Raw genomic sequence first — 24935 nt, 5'->3', positions numbered from 1 at the left:
GATGAAGACGAAAGAGCGAGTAGGATACCACAAAGACTTTACAGAAGAAAGTTACACCTCAACGCTGTAGTTTTGGACAACCCCCCTGCCCAAGGCTGCCATGGAGTGAGAGGGATGTCTTGGAACTCCTATTCCCTGAAAATACCACAGCTGTAATCAGTGGTCATTAAATACAATGTTACCTCCATTACAAGGTGTTGAGTACAATGATCCAGACTGTGACCTTCATCTCATAAAGTGTCTCTGACAAATATTGCCAAAGGTGGAAGAATGACTCTATAGGGTCCTTTTTATCTTGTTGCTCTATAGATATCTGCAGCCAACCACTACCAAATTGGCAGGATCCTGGACTAGACTCATCTTTGATCTGACTTGTTCCAGCCACGCTTATGTCCTTGCAAGCTTGTCCAGACATACTCTTCCAGTTATAACGAAATATTTGAAGGATGTTAAACACCATGGTTCTGGATTTGTCCAATCCCTAACTCAAACAGCTCAACATGAGACCCAACTGGAAAGCAGGGAAACTGTGAATTCGGAAAATCCTTGGTCTTATGTCCTAAGTAGCAAACTTATGTTTAACATAACAATCTAAAAGCCCCAAACCTGCTTATTCATGCGGTAGGTAGCTGGCACCAGGCAGCACGACCAACACAGCACTTACCTGGGAAGACATGGCCAGCTCTGTAAATCAAACAGTATCTCAAATGCAATGGCATTTTTTGCCAAGTCTTTCAAAAAGTAATGATGGTTACTCCCATTTCTGGGTAAGAACATGCATACTGCTTTTGAGCTGCTCTAAGAAGTTTTCCATAGACATTGCTTCCCTAAAGCAGTTTTTCAATGATAATGACATTTTGTCGCTGCTTATATGGACTGAAGTTGAATCTAGAAGTAAAAGGTGATTAAATATGAGGCTAGAGAGAATGAAATTAGTAAGATTTGTGTCCCAACTGACCCCACCATGTTTCCTTTGATTGGCAGGATATCCTCAACTCTTTCATGGTGAGCTGGGGGCACTCGGCACCGTAGCAAAGCCTTCACGCGCTCCTCAGTGGGTCTTGAATCGGCTTCCAGGAACAAATGCCGGTCCCTGACCCCGACTATTCTTATGGCAACACGGCAAAGTCTGTGGGGCCAGATTGCTTATTCTTTGAAGGTGAGTAAAAAGAAAATGAATAAAACAATCACCAAAGCAAGTAACAAGTTAACAACATACAATTTCAAGCGAGCTAAAGAAAAAGAAAAGAGTGGCATTTGTAAGTGATGTGCATCCTGCTGATCTTTTGTAAAGCCAGCTGTGAAACATAGCTGCGATGTCTGTTCATAGCTAGGTGTGCAGCCTTCCAGATGTGTAACGCCTGCAGACATCAAAAGGACTAACATTCAAAACCATTACCTGAACACCACCTTTATGTATTTCAAAGGGAAACCAGCTGAACTTTCCCTGTAATCACTATCTTGCAACATCCCTTTAATGAACCAGCTAGTACAGGATCGTTGTGTCAGCCAAATAAAGCGGGTGCTGGCGTTTTCTTTTCTTCTGCTAGGAGTTGCTCATGTCCCTAGGATCCCGCACAGCCCTGCGCTTCATATGGGGGATCGAATAGGATTATATGGCAGCATCAAGTGGGAAAAGGCAGACCCAGCAAAGCCATCAGGGGGTATGGTGGGCAAAATCTGTAGTCGTAAACTGGAAATGTTGGAAGGCAAGTGCTCGAATCTCGGGATAAGGGGAAACATGAGCTCATAAACCCCTCACAACTGCATTTGGTATTTTGTAATTTGGTTACTTTGCTTTCTGGAGCTTAAGAAGTCGCCTCTTAGCTCAGAATGCTTGAATGTTCCATGACAGTGACAAATGGGACTTTGTAAATTGCCCAGAAAAAGTGGGCATTACTTTTATCAATTAATTAACCCATGATTGCTCATACAAACAGTAGCCAGTGGACGCTTTCTAATATGAATCTAGGATTGCGACTGCTAAAAGTTTCAAAGAGAAAAACTGTTGAACTTTCTGTATTTACGATGTGCATATACATGGTATTTCCTACCCTTCTGGGCAAGTGACTCCCCAGTTCATACCCTGGCATTTCTGCACCTTGGATGAGTAACCTATGCATTTAAAAATGACTCAGAGTTGTGCTTCCAAAGTGTTCCTGATCAACCGTCCAAATGAGTAATGTTTTTCCTCTATAGCGTTCACAGAAAATGATTTGGCAATTACATTTGTAAAGTATTCAGTGGATAAAAAAATATGAACGGATACGTCTTTGTCACTTTATCCACCTTTCCTCTTTTACACTACTGTGGCAGAGAATCAAGAAGGGACATACATTTTCTGTAGACAGGAGCTCTAAGACCCACATGAGTCACACTGTTTAACAAAACCATCTTATGCTGTGATCCCATGGGTGAGAAATTAATTTCAGAATTATCTCCTACTTGTTGTATTGCATTCCAGATAGGAGGTTCATTCCTTAAACTCTGATTCTCTCTTCTGTAGTCCAGAAAAATCTCAAAACTGTAAGCCAGTCACCTGCTCACAATATTTCTGAGATATGTGACCTGCCTTGTTTCCCTATTATGACTTAGCAAAATTTGCAGTTTTCTGGCTGGGAAAACTGGCATTTCCACAAGAGGAAATTCAGGGGGTTTTTCCACAGACTTCATCTTTTTTGATCCATGTTTAGTTTTTTTTATCAAGCAGCCTGCTTTGCATAGCTACCTTGGTAGCTTTCCCGCAAGTAAATAAGAAGTTGATGATAATCCCCTCCATAATTCCTTAGACCTGCACTTCAGAAAGCTGAGAACAAAGAGCTAGAAATCACCTTGTAAACAGAGATCAGCCCACACCAAGAGCAGGCAGACTGATATAAAAGCTCAGGTGAAAGAATTCACCGCAGTTTGGTTCACACTCTTCACTTCATTAGCCTAAGCTGGTAGGGCAGTGAATTGGGATATGAAGGACAGAGTCAAAGCATCTAAAGTGCATAGTAAAACATTGCCATGTTTTCCACTGAGCAAATAAATGAAATCTATAGTAGTTTATCAGATGCCATGTCAAGATTTGGACCTGCTGCCTGTCACGCACAGAAAAAAAAAAATTTATTTAAGAAAACAAAAGATGGTATGAATATCATGAATTGTCCCATAATTGTCCCTAGGTGCTGAGGACTTAGCATCCACACCAGACACAATCCAAGGGGGTTACTTCAGGCAAGGTCTAATCTGGTCTCATGGACTGAACGGCCACTAGCATTTAATAGCATGTCAAGGGACTTCACTGAGCACATATTCAGGTTTAGTTTAATCCAAAGTGAATTCAGTCCACAAGCTCTGATATCACTCCAAAAAGCAAACTGAAGCTCAGCAAGGAGGGAAATCAGTTTTCCTTCAAACCATTTATGGTGACTTAAGCTGAAACACTGCCATCAACAGACCCTTTTTCCACTGACATACTGCACATCAAAAAAAAAAGTGGTGATTTGAATTCTTCTAAATCACCATAGCCAGTTAACAGAAGGTAGTGTATACCGACAGGTACACCTGCAAGCAGAAAGTACATCTGCAAAGTACACAGGGCAGATAAAATGCATTCAGCCACCTGCCCCTCTTCCCTACCACGAAGCCTTCCAGACCAAGGAAGCCACATTTGCTGCCCTCTTCAAGGTACCTTAATTTTTCCTGTGGCATCCTCACTCTCACAACCAGCCCTGCTGCTGAAGGACTGAATTTTATTTCTCACTGGCAGCCAGCAGACATGAGACAGGATTACAAGGTCACCGGCCACATCGCAAGGGTCAGGGCACCCTCCCTCCGCCGAGTACCCTTGCACCGGCATCGGTGCACGCTGGGGAAGATGCTCACAGGCACAAGCAGCTCCCCTCCCACCCTGGGCTCGAAGGAAAGGCCTGCAAAACAAAATCATTGCCGGTCTTCTCATGATATTTCCAGTTTCTTTGCTGTATTCGGTTTGATTTATAATGATTTTTGATTTATAACCGGAGTCAATCTGGTTTCACTGGACTATAGAGTAACATCCCGTATTCGCTCACATGAGTAGCTAAGTGGAAGGAGTTGATCCACCCTTTCCTGTGAGGATCAGTCCTGAGAAACAAAAAGTGATTTATTTTTCATTGGTTGTTCAGTCCTTGTCTTTTATTTTTTAACTAACACCATCACGAGTAATAAAATTAGTTTATTCTTTTACTTTCAGTTAACTTAAATTTTCAGGGACTGGGGAAGTGGCTAAAGACCATCCATAGCTCAGCATTAATATCAAAATTATATAAACGCAATCTGATCAAATATTGAAGTTCTAAGCACTCCTTGAAAACTAAGGGAAGAGGAAATGTTTAGCTCTATACGAGCAGCCGCTGGCTGGCTCATAAACAGGCCCACAGTAGCCTATTTAAAGAACATTACAAACACTTTGGACAATGTGCATTTTATTAGGAAAAGGAAGCATTGAAGAATCAACTCTAATATACACAGCAGGAAAAAGTAAACGCATTAACTGACTTTAATGCGGATAAAAATGGTGGCGCGGGGAGAAATTCTGTTTCAGAAAGGTCATTCATTTGCCTCTGCATTCCTTCCCCACATTTACATGCTGCTCGCTGGATTCATCAAAGGTCTTCATTATTCGCTCTTGGCACGCATAAAACAATCACTTTCAGATATAATGACCTAATTACTCAAACAAGACAAATGAAAACAAAATGGCAGTTATTTACTTCAGATGTTAGCATTTAGCAGCTTTTCAGAAAAGAGATTTAAAGGATTTGTAGCACGTGTTTAAAAGATGAGAGCCAGTATCACCTAGCAGGGTGGGGTTTGATGACCACAGGCACTGATGATGATTCCCTTCCCCTGTGTCTCTGTCTGGCTGCTCCAACTTATATTCCTCCTGCTACAGACCAGGTAGCCATAAACAGCTGCAGAACAAGGACATTTTTACCATGTTTCTCCCCCAACTTCCCTGTGGTCAACCCCAGCTCATCCTGCATGCCCAGGGCTGGCCTGGGAACTTTTGGTGCCACTAGGACCTCTACACAACTGGGGAAGCCCCAACAACCAAATCTTACCTTTAAAGGTAATTTCTGCTCCCTCTGTAACCTTTTTCTACTGCCTGGGCAGCACAAAGATCAGATGTAACAAGGGAAAATTTTAGACTGAATATTTGTAAATTAATGCATAACTGGGGCGATTTACTGTTCAGATTTGCTGTGTCTGAAAAAAAAGACATGGTTCAAAAGGTGGATTATTATGGTTCTTGTTTATTTTGTGATGTTCTGTAGGATGGCATAGTAGTAATGATGTAATCACTACCAATAAATGTCACAGTCGGGCAATGACTCATTTAGAGCTCACATGATTACAGAAAAAATAGATACTAGTGTTATCATGATGCTTATCAGTGCTGTGTCATACGCATACCCATATTAATTGTCTCAATCAAAAAGAGTTGATTCTGGGGACAAGAGTCAAAGCATGAACTTTTGAGCCTCTCCGCACTTACACCTACATAGATGTATTTTTTTTTTTGCCATCCTAGTACCTCTGCAAGTGTGGAATATGTGTTCAGTGATAGTAAAATATTACGTAGCCGTTTGCTTGAGCCTGTTATATTCACGTCAATATACACCATTATAGAAAGATCTAGCTCGTTTCCTAATTACTAAGCATTTCACACTGGATGGCAAATGAAAGGCTTAAGCCCCTGTGGGATCATATGTGTCTGACCCACAAATAATTGTTTGACATCAGAAGGTTTATTATCTCCTAGCAGGAATGAGCAGTATATTTCTTAATAGGTTCCCCACCCTGGGCAGTGCAAGCCTTCCTTTGAAGAGTGTCTCTATGGTAATTGATGTTAATGAGCAGCAAGCCAACGAGAAACACTGGGTCACCAGGTAGGAAGCCCCCCAAGAGATAATCTAATTACTCTCCAAAACAAATTACTTTCAACCAAAACAAATTACTTTCAATCACTCTGCAACAGATAAGATCAGTGGAGGGAGCTCAAAGCTGATGACAGCTGGAGACTGAGGCTTCACGACTTTATGGATTGATCGCTTTTCTCTTTGGTCCGTTTTGTTGAATGACAATGGAGTGACAGAAAACTGGAGCCAAGAACTGAGCTCCCTTTCATTTCATTCAGATGAATGGGGAGGACCTGCCAACTCGATGGTCTTTGCTGTGTGGCTCATTGATCTAAAATTGGAAAAGCTGTAGCCATGCATGTTCACATCTGTAACGTGAGCAAAACTCTCTAGGAATAAATGTACAGGCTGGGACACTGGGAAATCCACTCACTGTCTGAGCATCATTATGCTAGGAAGCATAAGGGAAAACATTATATTGTTGCTTATTTGTGCATGCACATAAAATGTGAGGCAAAATGGAGCCTTCATTCTTATGAGGCCTTAACAGGGCTAAACTAGAAATATTAATTGATACTCTAATAATTTAGTACCAAGATTTGGTGCCAAATGTCTGACTGTTCCCACTGAAGTAAATGAATTTTTTCCAGGGAAGGCAGAATTGGCCTTAGCTTCTTTTCTTAACAAAGTATTAACAACATTGTTCTGAACGTTAACTTCTTATTAATATTCAGTACCGTATGATGAAGTCAGCCTGAAATACAAACTACCCATGACCAACCATCACATTAACCAAATAGTAAGATCCATTGCGGTGCAAAGCAGTGACTAGACATTGTAACTGGAAAATCTTACCCAATGACAGTGCAGAAGGAACTTTGGTAGCAAGGGTTATAAATTACCAGCAAAAGCTGTAGTTGATATGTCTGTCACTGCCATTCTCAGGAAACTGAGAGTTAAAATGCAGCTTTAAAGGAAATGCAAGTCAGGCAGTTGAATGATTAATCAATGATTTTTTAAATCACTGCTATTTGCCATGATGGTGCTAAGGGTTATCATAGCCATTTGTGTGTGTTGGAGGAAAAAGTAAATTTGAGGATTACCGTCTTTTGAGAATGGAATACTGGTATTGCCGCTGGAGCCATGAATAGGAAGGGTTTGTGTAGGGTCCATTTATAGTTGTGTTGCTCTTTATTTCATTAGCATTGGCTAGTTCCTTCTACAATGTTATGCAATCAATGACACATCTGCCTAACTGAATCCACACCACCCTGATGACAATATGTGACCTATTAGTCAAGAAAATGGAAAAAGAGCGGTCGATTGCCTAGCAATAGCAGCCTTTCTGCACAATGAGGCTACAGTAACAGAGATCGGTAGCTGTTTTGTTGCAGGCTTTATCTGCTAGAGACCTCTGATAAAGAGTCACATACAGGTCTCGGGGAGCCTTCACTATTGAGTGAAACCTTGGTGCCCCCCAAGAGCTATGAGAAGGTCTCCTGCCCTCGTCTGGAAATCTTCTGAAATGGGTTAAATTTGGAACTATTTGGGGAGGCTATCTTTACAATTCCCTTTGCAAAATGAGTGCCTAAATCAATGGATCCATATTCAAGAGTATAGGAACTGGAGACCAATCCATATGAAAGAGGCACCCTGACTTCACTTTTTCATCCTCAGCACTTAGGCCTGCTTTAAAGTTCACTTCAAGAACTGAGGTGTCCCTGCCTCTTGTCATGCAAGGATCTTCCTGGTAGCTCCAGCCATGAAAGAACCAGAAGCAATGTAGCTCTCACTTTTGGCCCGTAATGTTTAAAGAATTTTGTTGCCAGGAAAATGAAAAAATTTGAAGATGCATGTAACAAAAACATTTGGGGTTTAAAGACGGTAAATTAGAATCCTTCTGACCATTATATGTCTGATCACAGTTGTGAATACACATAAAAAATATTGAGTTTAATTCTGCTTCTTACATCAAGTCGAGGTATATAACATATGCAATAGCCACATAGCGGGGGATTTTACATTTCATTTAATATTTGCTGTGATGTTTAGACAGATAAATCCCTTGTTTTAATGCAGGTATGTAATTTCACTTTTCAGCAATGCTTCAGATTTTATCTTATACTGAAACAAGTTATTTAATAAATATGAATTACTTTTGGAGTAAGACATCCATTGCCTATTCATTTTCTCACTAGTCAGATGTGTAAAACCTAAGTAAACTTGAATTACTTTCTAAAGACCATCCAGTCTTTTTCCATGCTGATTTGTTCTGCTTCTCTTACTTTCAAATGGCCTTTTAATTGGCCATTAAACTAGGAAATTATGGCTGATTAGGATCAATCCAAATGCAGTGTTTTGGATGGACTGGCTATTTGAATACCATTCTTTTAGATCCCATGTTACTTCTGCTTTGTCAAGTAAAGGTCAATTCTGGCTGCATTGGCAGGATGCTTCAGTAACCTTTGCCCTTCAATTCTTGACCCCAAATGTCCCACAGCCATGTTTCATGGTACCAAATGTGACTAGTTAAGAAGGTGCAATAAGGAACATCAGAGAAAGTTACTCAGTTTCCCAATTCATGGTATATCACGCAGCTACTCCATGGCTATGGCATAGGCTTCCTTTCAGCAGAAAATTATTTCCTTTCACCTCCAAGTGTAAGAAAAGTTATTAATAATCTTCATCTCTTGCCTCTTGAGCAAAGCCACTGTAAAAACTTTCTACATGACTGTCACCTATATTGAGTCCGGGTATCTTGTGAAGAGGGAGGGAAGATATCACGCTTTTTAAAATCCAGGTAAACTAACTCTGTCTAGTAAAAAGGTTTTGGAGGAGTTGCAGAAGAATTTTATTTCTTCTAAGATATTTCTCCATGCTTTTAGGCCCAGGATATGGGCTGGGGTGAAAGGTAGACTTCTATTGATTCAGCTGAATCACTACTTTCCAGAAGCTGAGGAAATGGTTGTGTGCAAATGTTCTTAACAGCCTTAAATGATGCCATTAGGAAACTTTGTACTTTTTTAAGTTTACATTTGTTCAGAACTGTTTCATAAAGGACTTCATCATTTCAGTAAGAGTCCTTCCTGCAGTATTATAATAATCAAAAGCAATGACAGTAGGTGAATAAGCACTTATGGACTGAATTGACACTTTGACACAACGTTCACCTGCATTCACTTATCATTTACATCTCTCTACCAGTTTATCCAGTTCTGTTGGTGACTTGCAATTCCTAAGTAATGATAAGCAGCAGAGTGTAGCATGAAATAATAGGCAGCAAGAAAACTGTGGGTCTTAGCTGGCTTCCTTAACTCCCTTTCTACCTCTTTTATTCCACAACACAGTAAACTGTTATAATGTGTTCATCACAGAGCTCAGACTCCTTTTTATCTGATCTTGGTCAAGTGTTTGAAGCCCAGAGCCAAAACCCCCACGCCTATCTACAGTGGAATATAAGCAGAAGTTCTCCAGACATGTATAATTCTTACCTTTCACATCCTTCAGTCCTAACAGGACTGAGCAATCTGGAACTAACCTGTTAGGGACAATCTGAAGCCAGGCACTTCTCCACCTCTGTCCTCCAAGAGACTCACTGTGCCAAGTATCTGCAGACCTTACATATATATTGGCAAGCATTGGATTCTCAAAGAAAAAAAAAGCAGTGCCAGCTTCATCAAACCATGGCTGGACTAGAAACTTTCCACAACTTTTAAGCAGAATACAGTGGTGATGTAACGGCAAATCGAGAATGGAGGTCTCCTGCTCTGCAGTAGTTCAGACCCCTCAAACCTTCCGTAAGAAAGAACAAGGGCAAGCCTAGCAAGCAGTTTCAGCTGACAGCAGCTATGAGGAAACCTAGCTCTTTGTTAGCACAACTGCTTATTTATATGTTTGCTCTACTGACTCTATGACTTGGTGGTGTGGGATCATTCTCCTGAGACAGCTGCAGTGTGTAAATTTTACAGGCTGTAAAGCCTCAGATGAACATCTCAAAGGCATCTTACCTTGATGGGCCATCAGGGACAACTATAGGCTAGTCTGATCCTCAACATCACATAAACTGTAACGTTCTCCCATAGGTTCTCAGTCAAGCCTAACTGATTCTAGCTAAAATGCTGCTTAGATGGCCATAAGCCTACAAAATACTACTAGTGACATAAATTATTATCATCTTCATGACTAAAAAACTTTGTAATATCAATTTTACAACAAATCAAGATTATTATCATAGGTGTCTTTAAGAAAACATCTGCCTTTAAGCAGAGTTATAATCGCATTCCCAGGTATATAGGAGGCCTGACTTCAAGAGAAGGGGGGGATTCGGTGCCTCACCAAACAGACAGACATAGCTAAACCCCTTTCATCCCCATCCTTCCTACTTCTGACTTCCAAAAAATCACCACCTGAGAGCCCCTGGCTCAGTGTCCTTGTTGACAAAGAAACCAATTTTGCACCTCCAGTGAAATGAAGTTAGACCTTGATGGAACAAATTCCTCCCAGATATAACTCAGTGAAATTGCTCCAAGGCCAGATTTAGTTCAGTGTGCCTGTGTTAGTCTCGAGTCCTCGCACATCCCAGCTTCCTACTATGCTCTTTAGGACTGATTTTGTGGGAATTGTCACTATATCAGACTGAATAGGATCACCTGATTAATTCTGGCTCTCCAGGGCTTTGGACATATTTGAACCACAGTTCTGAGTACACACTCTTGCAGGTTTGAAGCAAAACTTTGGTAGCGTATCTGTTTCCTTCTTTTTGTCGTATATCTTCCTCTTCTGCAGGCCTGTTCTCTGTCTATTAAAGGAAAAATATTTCCAATGGTATTGGAACTTGTCATAAAGGCAACATTATTTAGCCACTGACAAGAAAAGGGTACAGGTAAATGCTCCATGGATACCACTTTTGACTGAGAAGCTGGTGATCTAGAATTACTCTTTTCTGAAAAAGCTTTCTTCACGGTTTTCACAAACACAGTGCATAAACAAAGTCTAGGGGCATTACTCCCTAGGTCAAGCTAGAAATGAGACGTAACCTACTGGCAAAGAAACTTGCAATTATTCATTTCTGCTGCCGGATGCAGGTTTGCTCAAAAAATAATCAAAAAGTAACTTTTGTTGATTTAGTGTAAATAAGGTGCTGGAAAGCTACTGTACAAAATATGTTCCCAGAAAATCAGTAAGGCTTCTTCTATACCAGAATTACAAAGGATTTCATAGCACACAGAAAAGATGGGGTGGATGAAGTATTTCCAAAGTATGGAATAACAACTTGCAGTGTTAATGACAAAACGCATTTAGGCCATTTGAAACTGATGGGACTTTTGTGAGCTTTAGTGTAGACTTAATCAGAAGGTATCATTTGACCAGGAAAGCTTCAAGCCAATTCCAGGCTAAGTATTGCTCTCAGGAATGCATTGACTGATAGCAATAGTTAAGAAAGCATTAGGTAACAGAATGGTGAGAGATATTTGAAATTAGTTGTCTGGCCCCATTCATTGGAAAGAACCAGCAATAACACATGCAACTACAAATTACAGTAGCAACGATCTCTCCAGCACATTGACCTTCTTTAGCAGAGCAGTTTTAGAAGAAGAACCCCTCCAGAAGTTGATCGTTTGAAAAATCTTTAAGTATCTGATGCATTTGGATCCTACAAATTCACCGAGGACTATTGTACTTGTGATATCTGGGGAGAGCCTCCGTGAATCCTCGTCCCGCCGTATGACATCCTGTCAGTGGGCGCACGCAGCGGGAGCTGTGGAATCTCAATTCTGCGTTCATTCACAGCCCAGGGAGAAATATTGTCACCCTTATGCCTCTTGGATTGCAGAAGCAGCTGGGAAGCGGAGCAGTCCTTGACATATGGTGGAGTAACCTCTCCTTCTTAGGCAGGTTTTTTAGCTTGTGCTGTGCTGATAAGGCTCTTTATAGAACAACCTCGTGCTTGAATAACCGCATATCACAGGGTACTATGTCTTCACTTCTGCCTTTCCTCATTTGCCTGACATACTCTTCTCTACCAGAAGCAAGAGAAAGGACTGGACTGTTCTGCTGGCCCTCTGCCACGGGGAAAATAAAGGCTCTCTTTTTGCTTTCACTTGTGGGATGACATGCAGGAACTACAGCAGAAATCAGAAACCAAAGGAATTAGCACTAACATCTCTAGCTCTGCTTGGGACCTTACTTCCCTCAGAGTATTTACAGCCTCTGTAATTCTCCCACTTCCGACTTCAGAGAAAAGGGGAAAAGACTTACAAATCTCTTCTCAAAAGTAATATTGGATCACATTCACATAATGCCCACTCCTAAATCTGCAGGAGATCCCAAAGATACCCCAGAGGAAGCAGAAAGGTGTTAAAGTTTCTGTACTATTTTCCTCTTTCTGCAATAACTTATACATCCAAGGTTTTCACCACGATATTCTGAAGCTATTCTACTATTGAGCAGATGACTCTTCATCCTAAACATGTCTAGTTCATCACATTTTGACCTTCACTCAGCCTTGAGTGACTCACCTATGTAATTTTTCCTTTGATCTCCACCACAAGGTAGCCTGCTATCACCACCTTCCACTCATGGGTGGCTACCTGCCCTATTTCTGATCCTTATTTGTGGCCACCTTCCTTGGTTTCATTGCAGTTGGTTCCAATGATGTTATTGCCCAGTGAGGCATAAGCCCTCTGTTATCTTTCTGGCATCTTTTTGGATCTCTGGATGTTTGACTTTTAAATGTAGGTAGTTATGTTCTTCAAAACACATTCAGTTCAGCTTCAGTGTTACAGAAAACTGAAGCTCTTGTTCTGCAGAAATTACACTGGGACATTGAAAAGTGCAGTGGAAATAAATGATTCATTACAACAGGTGAAAATGCTTTTGCAGTTGTGTACTATTTGGTCAGGAGGTATTTTTGTTCTACAAGACTTTCCTCCTGGTTTGGTTTTTTGTTTTTGTTTTTGGTTTTTTTTTGGCGGTTTGGTGGTTGGGGTTTTTTTTCTATCCTCATAAAAGCAAAAAGTTGTACACTACCAGGTTTCCTTGTTGCAGGCTCTGTTTATATAGGGAGCAGGTCCAGCACTGGAAGTGATGGTGTGATTTACCCTCTAATACATTTGTTGTGCAGATAATTTTTTTCCTGCAAACACATTTGTAGGAACATGCAAAGACATGTGCCTTTCTATTGAACTTTGGTAAAAAGACGCCAATAAATGATAAAGTTCAGTGATACAGATAGGAACTGAAATGAAAATCACATGTTGCAACTCTTATGTTTTGAAAATATTAGCTCATTTAGGTCTCACTAAAAATAAGGCAGTTAATCTGAGTTAACAAACTTAGGCTTTTTTTCCAGAGCCAATAAAGAAGTAGGCACTTCCAGAGATTATTTAACCCGTATCTCTTAAACAGCTGGTTTGAGTTAGGATTGGTACTATCCAGTCCAGACAAGTACTTGGAGGCACTTACTCTGTCACTGACTACAGAGGAACTTGGACATATGATTTGGATTGAAAGCTTCCCATAACAAGAGAGGCCATTCCAAAAAAATTAGTTGAGCAAGTTCTTCATTTTCATTTTAATTTGATTAGATATGAACCTTTAAACATCAGTCCCCATAACATCAGCAACAGTAACAATAAAAATAATTTTTAAAAGCTCTCCATCAATTGTTAGGAAATTCTCATTTATAGCCAGCTTTTGCACTGGTGTGAAATACTATTTAGTGCAAATTATTTGCCCTTTCTGCCTCCATTTTTGATCTTCACAAGGGAATAATAATGCTGTCAAAATGAATAAACAAGTTGCAAGCATCAATTCCTTACCGCTTGAAAGAAGTTTGACTTCCCGATGAGAAAATGAATACTTATGATTGTCAATATTATTCACACTATAGTATAGGTGAAATAGTAATATAAAATAGCTTCTAGTCACTGAGATGCACAACAAAATGAACTAAAAAAGCCTTTCAAATTAATTTCAGACCATAACTTCTGTGTGTGTGTGGTGGGTGCTCGATACCTTGAAGAATGCATATGTAGCCAGGATGAGTTACATGCACAACTGCTGTGGGGCCCAGGGTTGCAGGGCAGTGAACTGCCTTTGTAGCAGTCATGTAATAACATTAGAGAATTCTGTAGAGGAAAAAAAATGAGGGTCTCGGATGCCTTAGTATTATTTACTGGGTTTATAAAGTTGTGAACTTGTGTGATGTTTGAAAGGCCAGAATTCCTCAAATCAGCCCGTGATTTGCAGGATGCAGCAGGAGACACCTGAGAGTGAAGTGCTCCTGGTTTTTATTAATTATTCTTCAACCATGCAGAGAAAACCGGGCTCCTTTTTGTGTGTCTCAAGCTGACCACCAAAAAAACCCAAAGGTAGTCACTTTTGAAATGGTTGGTGACATACAATCCCTTGCTCCAGGGAGCCTGTGATGCAAGACCCTGATCATTCAAACACCGATTGATGTGATTAACTTCAGTACCATAACCTACACATGAGAATAAGTGTACGCATTTATACAAGTGCAGGCCACCATCCTACAAGACTCTGTATTTTCATATGACCTTGTCTATGTGCACACAGCCTGCCTGAGCTAAGATTACTCATGAAGAAAAGTTATTTGTGTGAGTGTCTACGGGAGGGAAATGCAAGTGTACAGACAAAAGGATGAAATTAAACAGGTAGCAAAATATAAAAACGGTATGTGGAAGCTGACCGAAACGTTGCTGTTTCAGAGAAGTTGCTGGGGACATGGGGTTTTGTTTTGCTTAATTGTTATTTAATGTGTCCTGTGGGGGAAGGATTTTTTTTCTTTATGAAATTACCCATTTTCTCTCTTGAGATCTGAGAAACTTCCTTTAAAGCTTAGTTTGGATGGACAGCAGAAAAGTCAGCAGCAATCCCCTAAAGTGCCCCTGAGATGCAAAAAGTGCAGAACAAACCAAAATGTAGTGCGTCTGCTTCTTTCTATCTCTCCTGGTGCACTCACTAAGTGAGCTCCTGGGGAGGAGCACATGTGGAAAAAGTCCATGCACAGACCAGAAAAAAAAAAAAAAAAAATCTGTTTGATGCTTAAATGGGGCCACTGGCTGCAGGCAGTGCACTTTTACTACACATACTTTTTTCTTTTTTTTTTTTCTTTCTCCCCTTCCCCCTTTCCCCCCTTTCCCTTTTTCCTTTTCCCTTTTTTCCTCTTCTTTTTCCTTATCTTTTTTCCTTTTCCTTTTTCCCCTTTTCCTTTTTTGCTTTTTTCTTACTTCTTTTTTCCTTATTTTTTCTTTTCCCTTATTTTTTCCTTCTTTTTCCTTCTTTTCCTTTTTCCCTTTTCCCCTTTTTCCCTTTTCCCCTTTTTCCCTTTTTCCCCTTTTTTCCTTTTTTCCTTTTTCCCTTATTTCCTTTTTTCCTTTTTTCCTTTGTGCCCCCCTTTTTTTCCTTTCCCCCCTTTTTTTCCTTTCCCCCTTTTTTTCCTTTTCCCCTTTTTTTCCTCCTTTCTTTTTTTCCTTCCCCCTCCTCCCCCCCCCCCCCATCTCTCTGTGCAAATGGGGACGACCAGGAGCTGAAGACACCCCCCCCCCCCTCAGGCAGCAGCTCCCCAAATGCGAGACCAGCCCTCAGCCCAGGTACCAGGCTCCATCTAGTGACCCAGCCGGGGATGACCGGGCGGCAATAAAGCCCGGGAGCACCGCGGGCCGGCCCAGAGGAGCCGGACCGGACCGGACCGAGCCGTACCGGGCCGCACCGGGCCGCCCCGTGGCGGAGATCGGCGGCCCCGCTCGCCCCGCCGCTGGGAGGTGACCCGAGGTTTCCAAGCGCTCCCGAGGGCGCAGCTCTTTTATTTCCGAAAAGGGACATAAAGGACGGGCAGAGGCCGAGGCGGCCGGAGCCGGGCAGCCCCCCCCGTGCCCGCAGAGCCCCTGGACGGGGTCGGATTTTCCCCCTCCCGCCGGGGCCGGGGCTGCGGGACCGGCCCGTCCCCTCGGGGCAGCCGGGACGGCGGGGGTCCGGCCCCGGGACGGCGGGTTAAAGGCTCGGCCGGAGCCTTGGAAGCCGGGGGCGGAGGAGCGGGGAGGGGTGGGGGGGTGTGTCGGGGGGGGGGGGAAGCTCGGGGGTGCGGCTGGGGAGGGAGCGACTTCAGGGTGTCCCCTGCGAAATGATGTCACCCGATCAATATTTTCGGGGGGAGGGACCGATCCGACCAATTCCCGCTACGAACCGGGCTCTGGTAGCGAAGCTGGGATGCAGCCGAATCGATCGGGCTGATAAGAGCGAGCTATAAAAGGCCGGGGGGCTGCCTTTCCCCCTCGCTCCATCCCCGCGGAGCAGCCGGCGCAGCCGCAACGCCCCGCCGGTGCCGTCCGTCTCCCCGCGGGTATGGGGCCGCGTCCCGCCGCCCCCCTGGCCCTCCTGGGGCTGGCCACCGCCGCCTTCTCCTTACCGCTGCCCGACGCCGGTCCTCACGTTAACTACGGCTGGGGGGAACCCATCCGGCTGCGGCACCTTTACACCGGCAGCAAACACGGGCTCTTCAGTTGTTTTCTGCGCATCGGAGGAGACGGGCGAGTGGATGCCGCCGGTAGCCAGAGCCCGCAGAGTGAGTACCGGGGATGGGGTGGGGTGGAGGAGCTCACGGTCCTTCTTTCCTCTGTGGTTTCCCTCCAAAAAAAAAAAAAAAAAAAAAAAAAAAAATAAAACCTCTCCCCAGGTCTGCTGGAGATCCGCGCCGTGGCCGTGCGCACCGTGGCCATCAAGGGCGTGCGGAGTTCCCGTTATCTCTGCATGGACGAGGCGGGGAGGCTGCGTGGGCAGGTGAGCTGTGCCCATCCCGGAGTCCCATTCCACGGCGGGAGGTGGGGGGGTCTGCTCCCGGGTTCCGCTTTCCCGAGGGAGTTTTCCAGCCCTGGAACGGTAGACGAGACCAAAGGGCTGGCAGATTATTTGGGGGGTTTATCGCTGCGGTTGGTAAGGGGTTAACAAAGCCTTGGGGTCCCCAGCACCCCCTTTTCTCTGTAGGACCCGTGATTCTTGTCAGTGTTACTGCCTGAAAGGATGATTAGAAGGCAGCAAGGAAACGTCATTTAGAAAGCAAAGTATGCGTTGCGTGTCCCCTGCCAAACTATACCGAAAATACAGTCCAGGGCAAAATTGCATTTATGTTTAAAAAGCCTCATCGGCGGGTGGCTGCGTTTCTGCCACAGAAATAGATTAAGTCACGCCGTAGAATCTGAATAATTCTCAACGCTCAGGTTAAGCATTCTGAAAAAAACCCCAAGATTAATTCTTTGGCAAGGAGATGCAGCCAAATAGCTGCCAGGACACGAGTCCCAGAAACGGGGGGGGGCTGTCTCTGAGGTCGTGCCACACAGAAACAGGATTTCGAGGGGAAGAAGGACTCTTCTCCACTGTCTCGCTTCTGACCTGTGATAACAACGTACCTGTGGGACTCCAGGAGGTTGCGGAGTTGAGTGACCCGCTGACACCACTCTGTTAGGTCACGCTTTTTCCCTAGGTATGGCAGCCTGTCAGCTAGTCATTATCAGTGATATAAACTTGTTTTTTAAGCCACGTGAATAAGCTGCCAACTCTAGAACTTGAAGGGTAAGATTCAGGTTCAGTCTGTGTATAACTGCTTTATGGGAGCCTGAGTTTCACAGAGCGACGGCATTTTATTATGCCATAGTAAAGATACAGCTTGATTCTGCTTTGATTACTCCGGCAAAATTTCTGCTGATTTCAGTCAGGCAAGGACTTGGCCCATCGTCAAAACTCCTAGTATCTTTAATAAGAGCAATACTGATGTAGTGATGTTTTTTGAATGCGTACGTAACGTAGGATTAAGCCTTTCTTTCTGAATTTCCTTGCTTTTCGGGACTAGAAGCAATCAATGCCATGATAAGATGCATAGGTTCAGACGATACGGTAGGTCAATTATTAGCTTAATGTTTTAATGTATATCCAAAGCAAAATGATCAATGAAAACAAAGCAGAGGCTGGATCCTTCTCTCATCGGAGCTGCTGGCTGGACCTTCGCAGTCACAGAATTTTAAAGCAGCTTTCATGTAACACTGTTTTGAAGGCATTTGCATGTGCCTTGACTGAGACTGGGTTTGTGGGTGTATATTATTAATTGCAGGGGTTTTTTTTTCTGAAAATACAATGGCATGTAGCTGTGCCCTCACATCTATATGTTGTGGACACCTGCTGTCACTTCTCTGCTAACAGCCCGGGCAGGCAGCTCTGCAGGAGATTTTTTGCCTTATCAGCGCTACACTCAGGAGTAGAAGAAGGAAAGGGCAAATACAGTGTCTGGGGACTGAACTGGGCAACCGCTCGCATTCCTGAAACATGCCCTTTTTTAACACTGGAAAATTGGGGAGTAGGGTTGATTTTTGAATGTGCAGCGTGCCGTAGTCTGTAGTTTAGGGGAAATTGTGTAACTGCTGAATATACTGACACACTATAAATTCCTCCTGTGAAAAAAATAATCTGGAAATACTTAAAGCGCGTTTGGTACTTGTTTAAAAAAATACACTAGAGACAATCCCAATGAAATGAAGAGGGAATGATATAGCTGAGACATGGGGAGTACAATCAATAACTGTTATTTGTAATGCGCACTTGCTCAAGAAGCTGTTTTATTTCATCATCCTTGTTAGTGAGGCTGAGCACTCATAGAAACAGACAGCTAACAATTCAGCCATAAATTTGTATCATATAGACATATTTTTCTGAGATATGATGTGTGTAGAAGGATAAATATTGCATAATTTTATTTGGAGAAAATGCCTTTTTAAAAATTATTTGATTAGTTTAAAAAGTGCTTTTAAAAGACACCCAAATGCATGCGCTTAATTGTACTCCATATTATTAAGGATGTTTGAGAAAGGACTGAAGAGAATCAAATACGCGCTCTCTTCAGACAGGCAGAGCATTCACGTAAGGACACTTTTGTCACTGCAGACTGGGACATAATCAGCAACTGTCTTTTATTGACCACGAGTTCAATCACCTGTAGTGGCTGAACCTGAAATAGCACCGGAGTTGTAAGAAATACAGTGCTTGTGTAAGGATCTGGAAAGGTCTGACCTGGTGATGCAAACTCCTAATACATTATCCGTACAGTATATTACAAATGTAATTCTACAAATTCATACCTAAGAAAATTCTTCTATACAAAATCTTAACTTGCACTGGTATTAATTTGACAGTTCTAACTAATATGTAATGAGAAAATAACACTGCGTTAACTGCTCTTTTGTAATTTCAGTAAATGCTGAGTTTAAAAAAAGGCTATTATCTTTTTAGTATTGTTTTACTGATTGGCCATGTTTGCGTAAGTGCTGTCTTTGACAGCGCTGCCTTTCTACAGACGTGATCCTGAAGCCCTTACACAGGCAAATCTCCAACAGAGCTGGAGTTTTATACCTGAGGATTGTTGGACTAGATCTCATGATTGCAGTTAAGTACTGTCAGCAATTAAGGACAGTTTATCTAAATGAGCACTGCCATCTGAGATTCTTTTTCCATGTGCTCAGGACAGGGTGAGCGTGGTAGCTGTGGAGAAGTACACCTCCAGGATTCGAAGCTTATTTAATGGGATGGATGTGCATTAACTTCAGGAGTTCTGGATGAGGTCTTTTCATGGCCTCGTAACCCAAAATGCATACTGTGTGCAACGTGGGGAGCTCTAGTAGAATGGAATGGAATAGAATGGAATGGAATAGAATAGAATATTTCCATCGGAGATCAATTCAGATGGAAAACAATCATCTCATCCAACGGTCTGACCAGTTCAGAGCACTTCATCTCGGTGGCTGTGGTCCGTCACTGAAAGAGCAGTCACCAGAGCAGTGGGTCCCACCTGCATCCCTGCAGCAGCCAGGCAGAGAGGCAGCGGGCGGCTCACCGGCACGGGTCTGGCAGCGGGGTCCGCAAGGTGCACCGAACCGGGGCACCCGTGACAAACCAGAGGGACACCCCCACTGACAGCAGAGGGAGAAGGGCTGGTCCCACCAAAGGCTTTGTTGTGGTTGAATACAATGAGTCTGGTGGGTGTGTTTGTAATTCTCGTTACTCCTTGCTGTTCAGCTCAGGTATTCCACTGAGGATTGTTCCTTTGAAGAGGAGATTCGTCCAGACGGCTACAATGTATATAAATCAAAAAAATACGGAATATCGGTGTCTTTGAGTAGTGCCAAGCAAAGACAACAGTTCAAAGGAAAAGATTTTCTTCCACTATCTCACTTTTTACCTATGATCAACACCGTGCCCGTGGAGTCAACAGACTTTGGTGAATACGGTGATTACAGCCAGGCCTTTGAACCAGAAGTGTACTCCTCGCCCCTCGAAACGGACAGCATGGACCCCTTTGGCATCGCCTCCAAACTGTCACCGGTGAAGAGCCCCAGCTTTCAGAAATGACTCTGATCACACACACACACATTTTTGAAGAAATATTGCAGAATACTGCAGGTTTTTTAGCTTTTCATGTAGTGATATTTTGAACTTTATTGTGTACTTCAGTACGGAGCCAGCCTTTTCCTTGCCATGTGTTGTACCTGTAAGAGATGAGTGCCCAGAGGCTATTCTATAAGTCTAAAGAATTGCCTATCCATAGTTTTATTTAGAAAAGGATTAAATAACAAAAGCTTAACAGCTTCATCAAAGTTCCTCCATTACCGTGGTGATGATAAAATAATTATAATTTTTCTACATCAACTTCATTACCACGTATGTTCACCTGTTATTTCTGCTCACAGAGGCAAATGCAGAAAACCTTTTTTCCAGTCACAGGGAGGTTAACGATCTCTTAGCTTCAGAGGCCTTAAAGACAAACATTTGGTACGCAACACGATTAAGGAAAACCTAGCAAATGTGGTTACATGAACTAGACTTAATGCTGTTCCTTGAAAAGCTGCTGACAACATTCTGGGAAAACTTTCTATTGAAAGCATACCACTGAAAAAAACCCAATTCTGCTTGTATATTGTGCTTTTTCTTCCCTTAGGAAATAAGGGAAGAAAGGGAAAAATTTCTTCCTTCCCTTATTGCTAAAGGATACTTTGGAAAACTGTATCTTTGATTGCTTTTAGAGGCTAATTTATGTTCACTGTGGGATCAGCATCATCCAGCAGAGAGTTCTCATTAACATTGGTGAGAATTCAGTGTGTGGTTGGAAGAGTGCACAGAACTAGTATATATGTTCACCAGGTAGGGAATGAGCAGCTCAAATTAGCATTTAAATCAAAGTTCTGTTGTATATAAGCATGCGTGTCATTATCAAAAGCAGAGAAAGACTAAAAATGGATGATGTATAGGTCAAATCAATTGCAAAACAGGTTTTCGTGTTTAACCTTTAACCATCAGCAATTCTTTCAAGTCCCTTCCAGGCTCGATTCTGCAGCCATGGGAATCAGTGAAGAGGCAGTTTAGTGACTTATATGCCGCAGAACTGGGTGAGCCACGCCGTTCTTCTTGCAGGAAGGGATGATGAGTACCTCGTGGCCAAAATGCGGGTGTCTGACGTCTTCAGATCTGTTCTCCCGTTGTAATGATTTGATGAAGGAATAACCAAGGTGAAACCAAAGAAAAAAAAGAAAAAAAAAAGCAATGCGAGAAAAGGGTTCAGGGATTCTACTCGTTTCCAAAGGTTCATCTATAATAGACATTTCTGTACAAGAAAAGCTCTGCTGGAAATACTGGTGTTCTTCCGACCTAGCACTTCATTGCCAATGCAATATTTATAATTAATTTATTGAATACATACATCTGTTTATTTTGTTACTGTTATTTATGCTCAAAATTCTATTTATATACTCTTGAAGGTGGGTTTTTTAGTTGTAACAAATTTTGTGAAGTTTTGTAATCATGAAATTTTAGCAAATGATAGCTTTTTAAATTTCTGTGCATTATCAGTAGTGTAATGTGTACATTTGCAATAAAAAAAAATCATCTTCAACACAGAAACCTAGCTGACTCCTTTGTCACTCCTTTAGTCTAGAGACTTCAAGGAGCTTTAGCAAACCGTGGCATCTGGCTCCGCAGCAGCCGTGTGAAGATGGAGTCCCTTGCGAAGGTGGCGTAGTTGAGGTACAACAGGTAAGGAGAGAGAAAGGGGTTTTCCCAAAGCGAGGCTCTGAATGCCAAGGCTGGAATTTGAGACTGTCTGCTGCCAGTTACTGACGAGCTCCATGTGAAACAGCAAGGCTAAGAAAAGTATCTCTGTTGCGGAAGGGTTTTGGAAACAGCTCATTAAGTTTTGACCTTGGGATATGTGAAGGTCACTCCATCTAGTCTTAAGTTGTTCTTCTCTTAATACAACAAATGGGTGAAGCTCAGCTTTAAGCAGTTTTAAGCTGTGTGTGTCCTGATGTTTTCCTCCTGTTCTCCTCCTGTTCCTCATCATTGAATCATAGAATAGAATCATAGAATCACTTAGGTTGGACAAGACCCTTAAGATCACCGAGTCCAACTACAAACCTAACACTGCCAAGTCCACCACTAAACCATGTCCCTAAGCACCACATCTACACATCTTTTAAATATCTCCAGGGATGGTGACTCGACTACTTCCCTGGGCAGCCTGTTCCAATGCTTTGACAACCCTTTCAGTGAAGAAATTTTTCCTAAGACCCAATCTAAACCTCCTCTGGCGCAACTTGAGGCCATTTCCTCTTGTCCTACCAGTTGGTACTTGGGAGAAGAGACCGACACTCACCTCCCTACAACCTCCTTCCAGGTAGTTGTAGATCTACAACAGGCGAGTGCTGCCTGGAGACATCGTCAGGTATACTTCCTCTGCAATAAAGCTGTTGTGGATTTCCATCTATTCTATAAAACATCCTTTTCACACTCCATTTATGTCATTAGACCCTGCTGTTCACACTTCTTGTGGCCTTTGAGGTGCCAGTCACTGAAAGGAGTGCTGACTCCCAGGTGCTTGGAGGAGGTGGGTGATTCCTCGGCGAGATGGAAGAATTCCCTATCAGGTGTGGTTTCTCCGATTCTTCTTTGGCTGCACAAAATCCACCTGAAAAATGCAAAAAATCCTGAGTGGAAGACGGCTCCCTTTTAAAAGTGGGAACCATACTCAACAGTGCAGCCAGGGAGAAAACTCGTTATCTTTGCCTGAAAAAGTTGTCAATTTCTGGCAGGAAAAAGGACTAAACGTTTCTGTTTGGAAACGCTGTGAGTCACAGGAATTGCAGATTTCTTGGCTGGCAAACATCTCCCATGGTGTTTCCCATTCTCCTTTGTGCTGAGCCACTGCCACACATCTGGAGGGTTCCTGGTCCTCATGTACTGGGAGATGTAGTCCTGATTTTCAAGTTGTTGTATTCCAAAAGTTTTCAAGCTTGGGGCATTCTGTTTTTCTGGTTTTCATTTCCAGTTTTGATCAGCTGCTCTATTTTCTTTGAACATCAGATACCTTTCAAGATGTTTTTGTAAAAAATAAAAAAAACCCCCAGAAAATAAAATAAATATGAACTGTTAAAGTTTTGCAAAAAAAAAAATCCACTTTTACTTTTCTGCTAAAAAAAAAATTCCACAGTTTTGATGGGAAACACAGCAAATAACAGAGTTCAGAGGGTACTCTAATCATTGAGAGACTTTTTAAAGTAGAAGTAACATTGTTGTTCGTGAATATTGCTCAAGAGCACAAAGATGAATAACTTTACATTTGCAAACAGCATCTTGAGCTCTCTGGTAACCCTATTTGCTGACACCTTTGGATTTGCATCTTCCACCAGCAGTACAGTGTTTCTTACTGCAACAGTATGGTTAGAGGTTGCTTCAATATTTATTCAGACGGAGGGAAGAATGCCGGGAGCTAAATTACCCACACCGCTTCCTGGAGCACTTTAGTTTTCCTTGGAGGTTTCCCATCCAAGCTCTGACCAGACCTGGCTATTTTGCTTATAAAATCTGACAAGATCACAGCTTGAAGTGGAAGGATTACTGGAAAATGCTTTCCCTACCATCAGACACCTGACTCGGTCAGGAACTTGGTGTGCAAAACCTCGAAACACCATTGCCTTTGGTTCTGTGGGAATGTAAACACCACCACCACCATTCGCAATATACCTCCCAGTTGATTATCGTTTCTCAAAGACAGTAGGACAATTGCACTTCTTTCATTTGCAATAGTACATTTTTACAGCCCTAAAAGGTTTTTAAAGGTCAGGTGTCAAAAGCCTCCTTGTGAAGTCTCAGTTAGAGGCTATGATGTGCAAATACGAGTTGTTAGAGTAGTGGGAAGGAACATCTCCATTTACGCTTTGGGGAAGTGTAAAAAGCTATAAATCCTTTATTCAGGAGCCAGAGTATCGACTTTACCTTTGCTCAAAGCACTGAAACTATGTTCATGGAAAATTTGGGCCCACTCTTTCTACACTGCCAGTGTACTTTGTATATGAATGGAGAATGACACGGTAAATTAAATAAATGTAGTTTCTTTCCTCAAAAATGTATGGAAGCCAACCCTTCTTTTGGGCAGCATCAGACGCAATGAAAGCAGAGATGCATTTCCCCTGGAAGCAAATGGGAGTGCAAAAAAGACATCATTAGGATTCGGAACTCGGGGTGAATTTGTGACAGTCTAGGCACACAGCAAGTTCATCAGGAACCCCGTTGGATGGGACTGACTGTTGAAGGTAAGTAAGAATGCCCCTGAATAAGGCTAGTGTTTCATAGTCTTCTTGCCAGGACATTATTATATTTTCAGCATTTTTCATCAATCCTGCTACCTGCTGAGATCAAAGGACTTGTTTTTCATTAACTTCCAAAGCAGGATTTAAATTGTAGCTTAGAGGAAACCTTCAAAGACACCTTGTATTTCCACTGACACCAGTGAACGATAGGTGTTTGCTTGTGATTGTGTGGTTGTAGAGCAGGTAGGTATTCACACCTGGCAAACCTTCAGTGATTTCATGTGAGATCCAGTGATATCTACACTTTAATTGATGCACCGAATGAGCTGGCCGACTGACTACAGTCACTCTATATAAATCAGTATAGCCTGCCGTGATGGAGCATTTTTAATGAACTGTGTTG

At 42.5% G+C, this 24935-nt stretch overlaps 1 protein-coding gene across 1 annotated transcript; it reads left to right on the top strand.

Annotated features, from left to right (window-relative positions):
* Positions 1-15977: 15977 nt before the first annotated feature.
* Positions 15978-21832, top strand: FGF19 (fibroblast growth factor 19). Its single transcript, XM_069804112.1, has 3 exons — positions 15978-16476; positions 16588-16691; positions 19971-21832. The coding sequence occupies exons 1-3, from the start codon at positions 16257-16259 to the stop codon at positions 20301-20303; spliced, it is 657 nt and encodes a 218-aa protein (XP_069660213.1). The 5' UTR covers positions 15978-16256; the 3' UTR covers positions 20304-21832.
* Positions 21833-24935: the final 3103 nt, after the last annotated feature.

This window comes from Haliaeetus albicilla, chromosome 16 (assembly GCF_947461875.1).
Source record: "Haliaeetus albicilla chromosome 16, bHalAlb1.1, whole genome shotgun sequence".
Lineage (NCBI taxonomy): Eukaryota > Metazoa > Chordata > Aves > Accipitriformes > Accipitridae > Haliaeetus > Haliaeetus albicilla.
This window is presented reverse-complemented; position numbering and strand designations above follow the sequence as displayed.

Excerpts from the sequence above, each read along its gene's own strand:
- FGF19 (XM_069804112.1), top strand. The coding sequence starts at position 16,257 with ATGGGGCCGCGTCCCGCCGCCCCCCTGGCCCTCCTGGGGCTGGCCACC. Across the intron at positions 16,477-16,587 it reads CGGTAGCCAGAGCCCGCAGA|GTCTGCTGGAGATCCGCGCC; the intron begins GTGAGTACCGGG and ends ACCTCTCCCCAG. Across the intron at positions 16,692-19,970 it reads CGGGGAGGCTGCGTGGGCAG|CTCAGGTATTCCACTGAGGA; the intron begins GTGAGCTGTGCC and ends CTTGCTGTTCAG.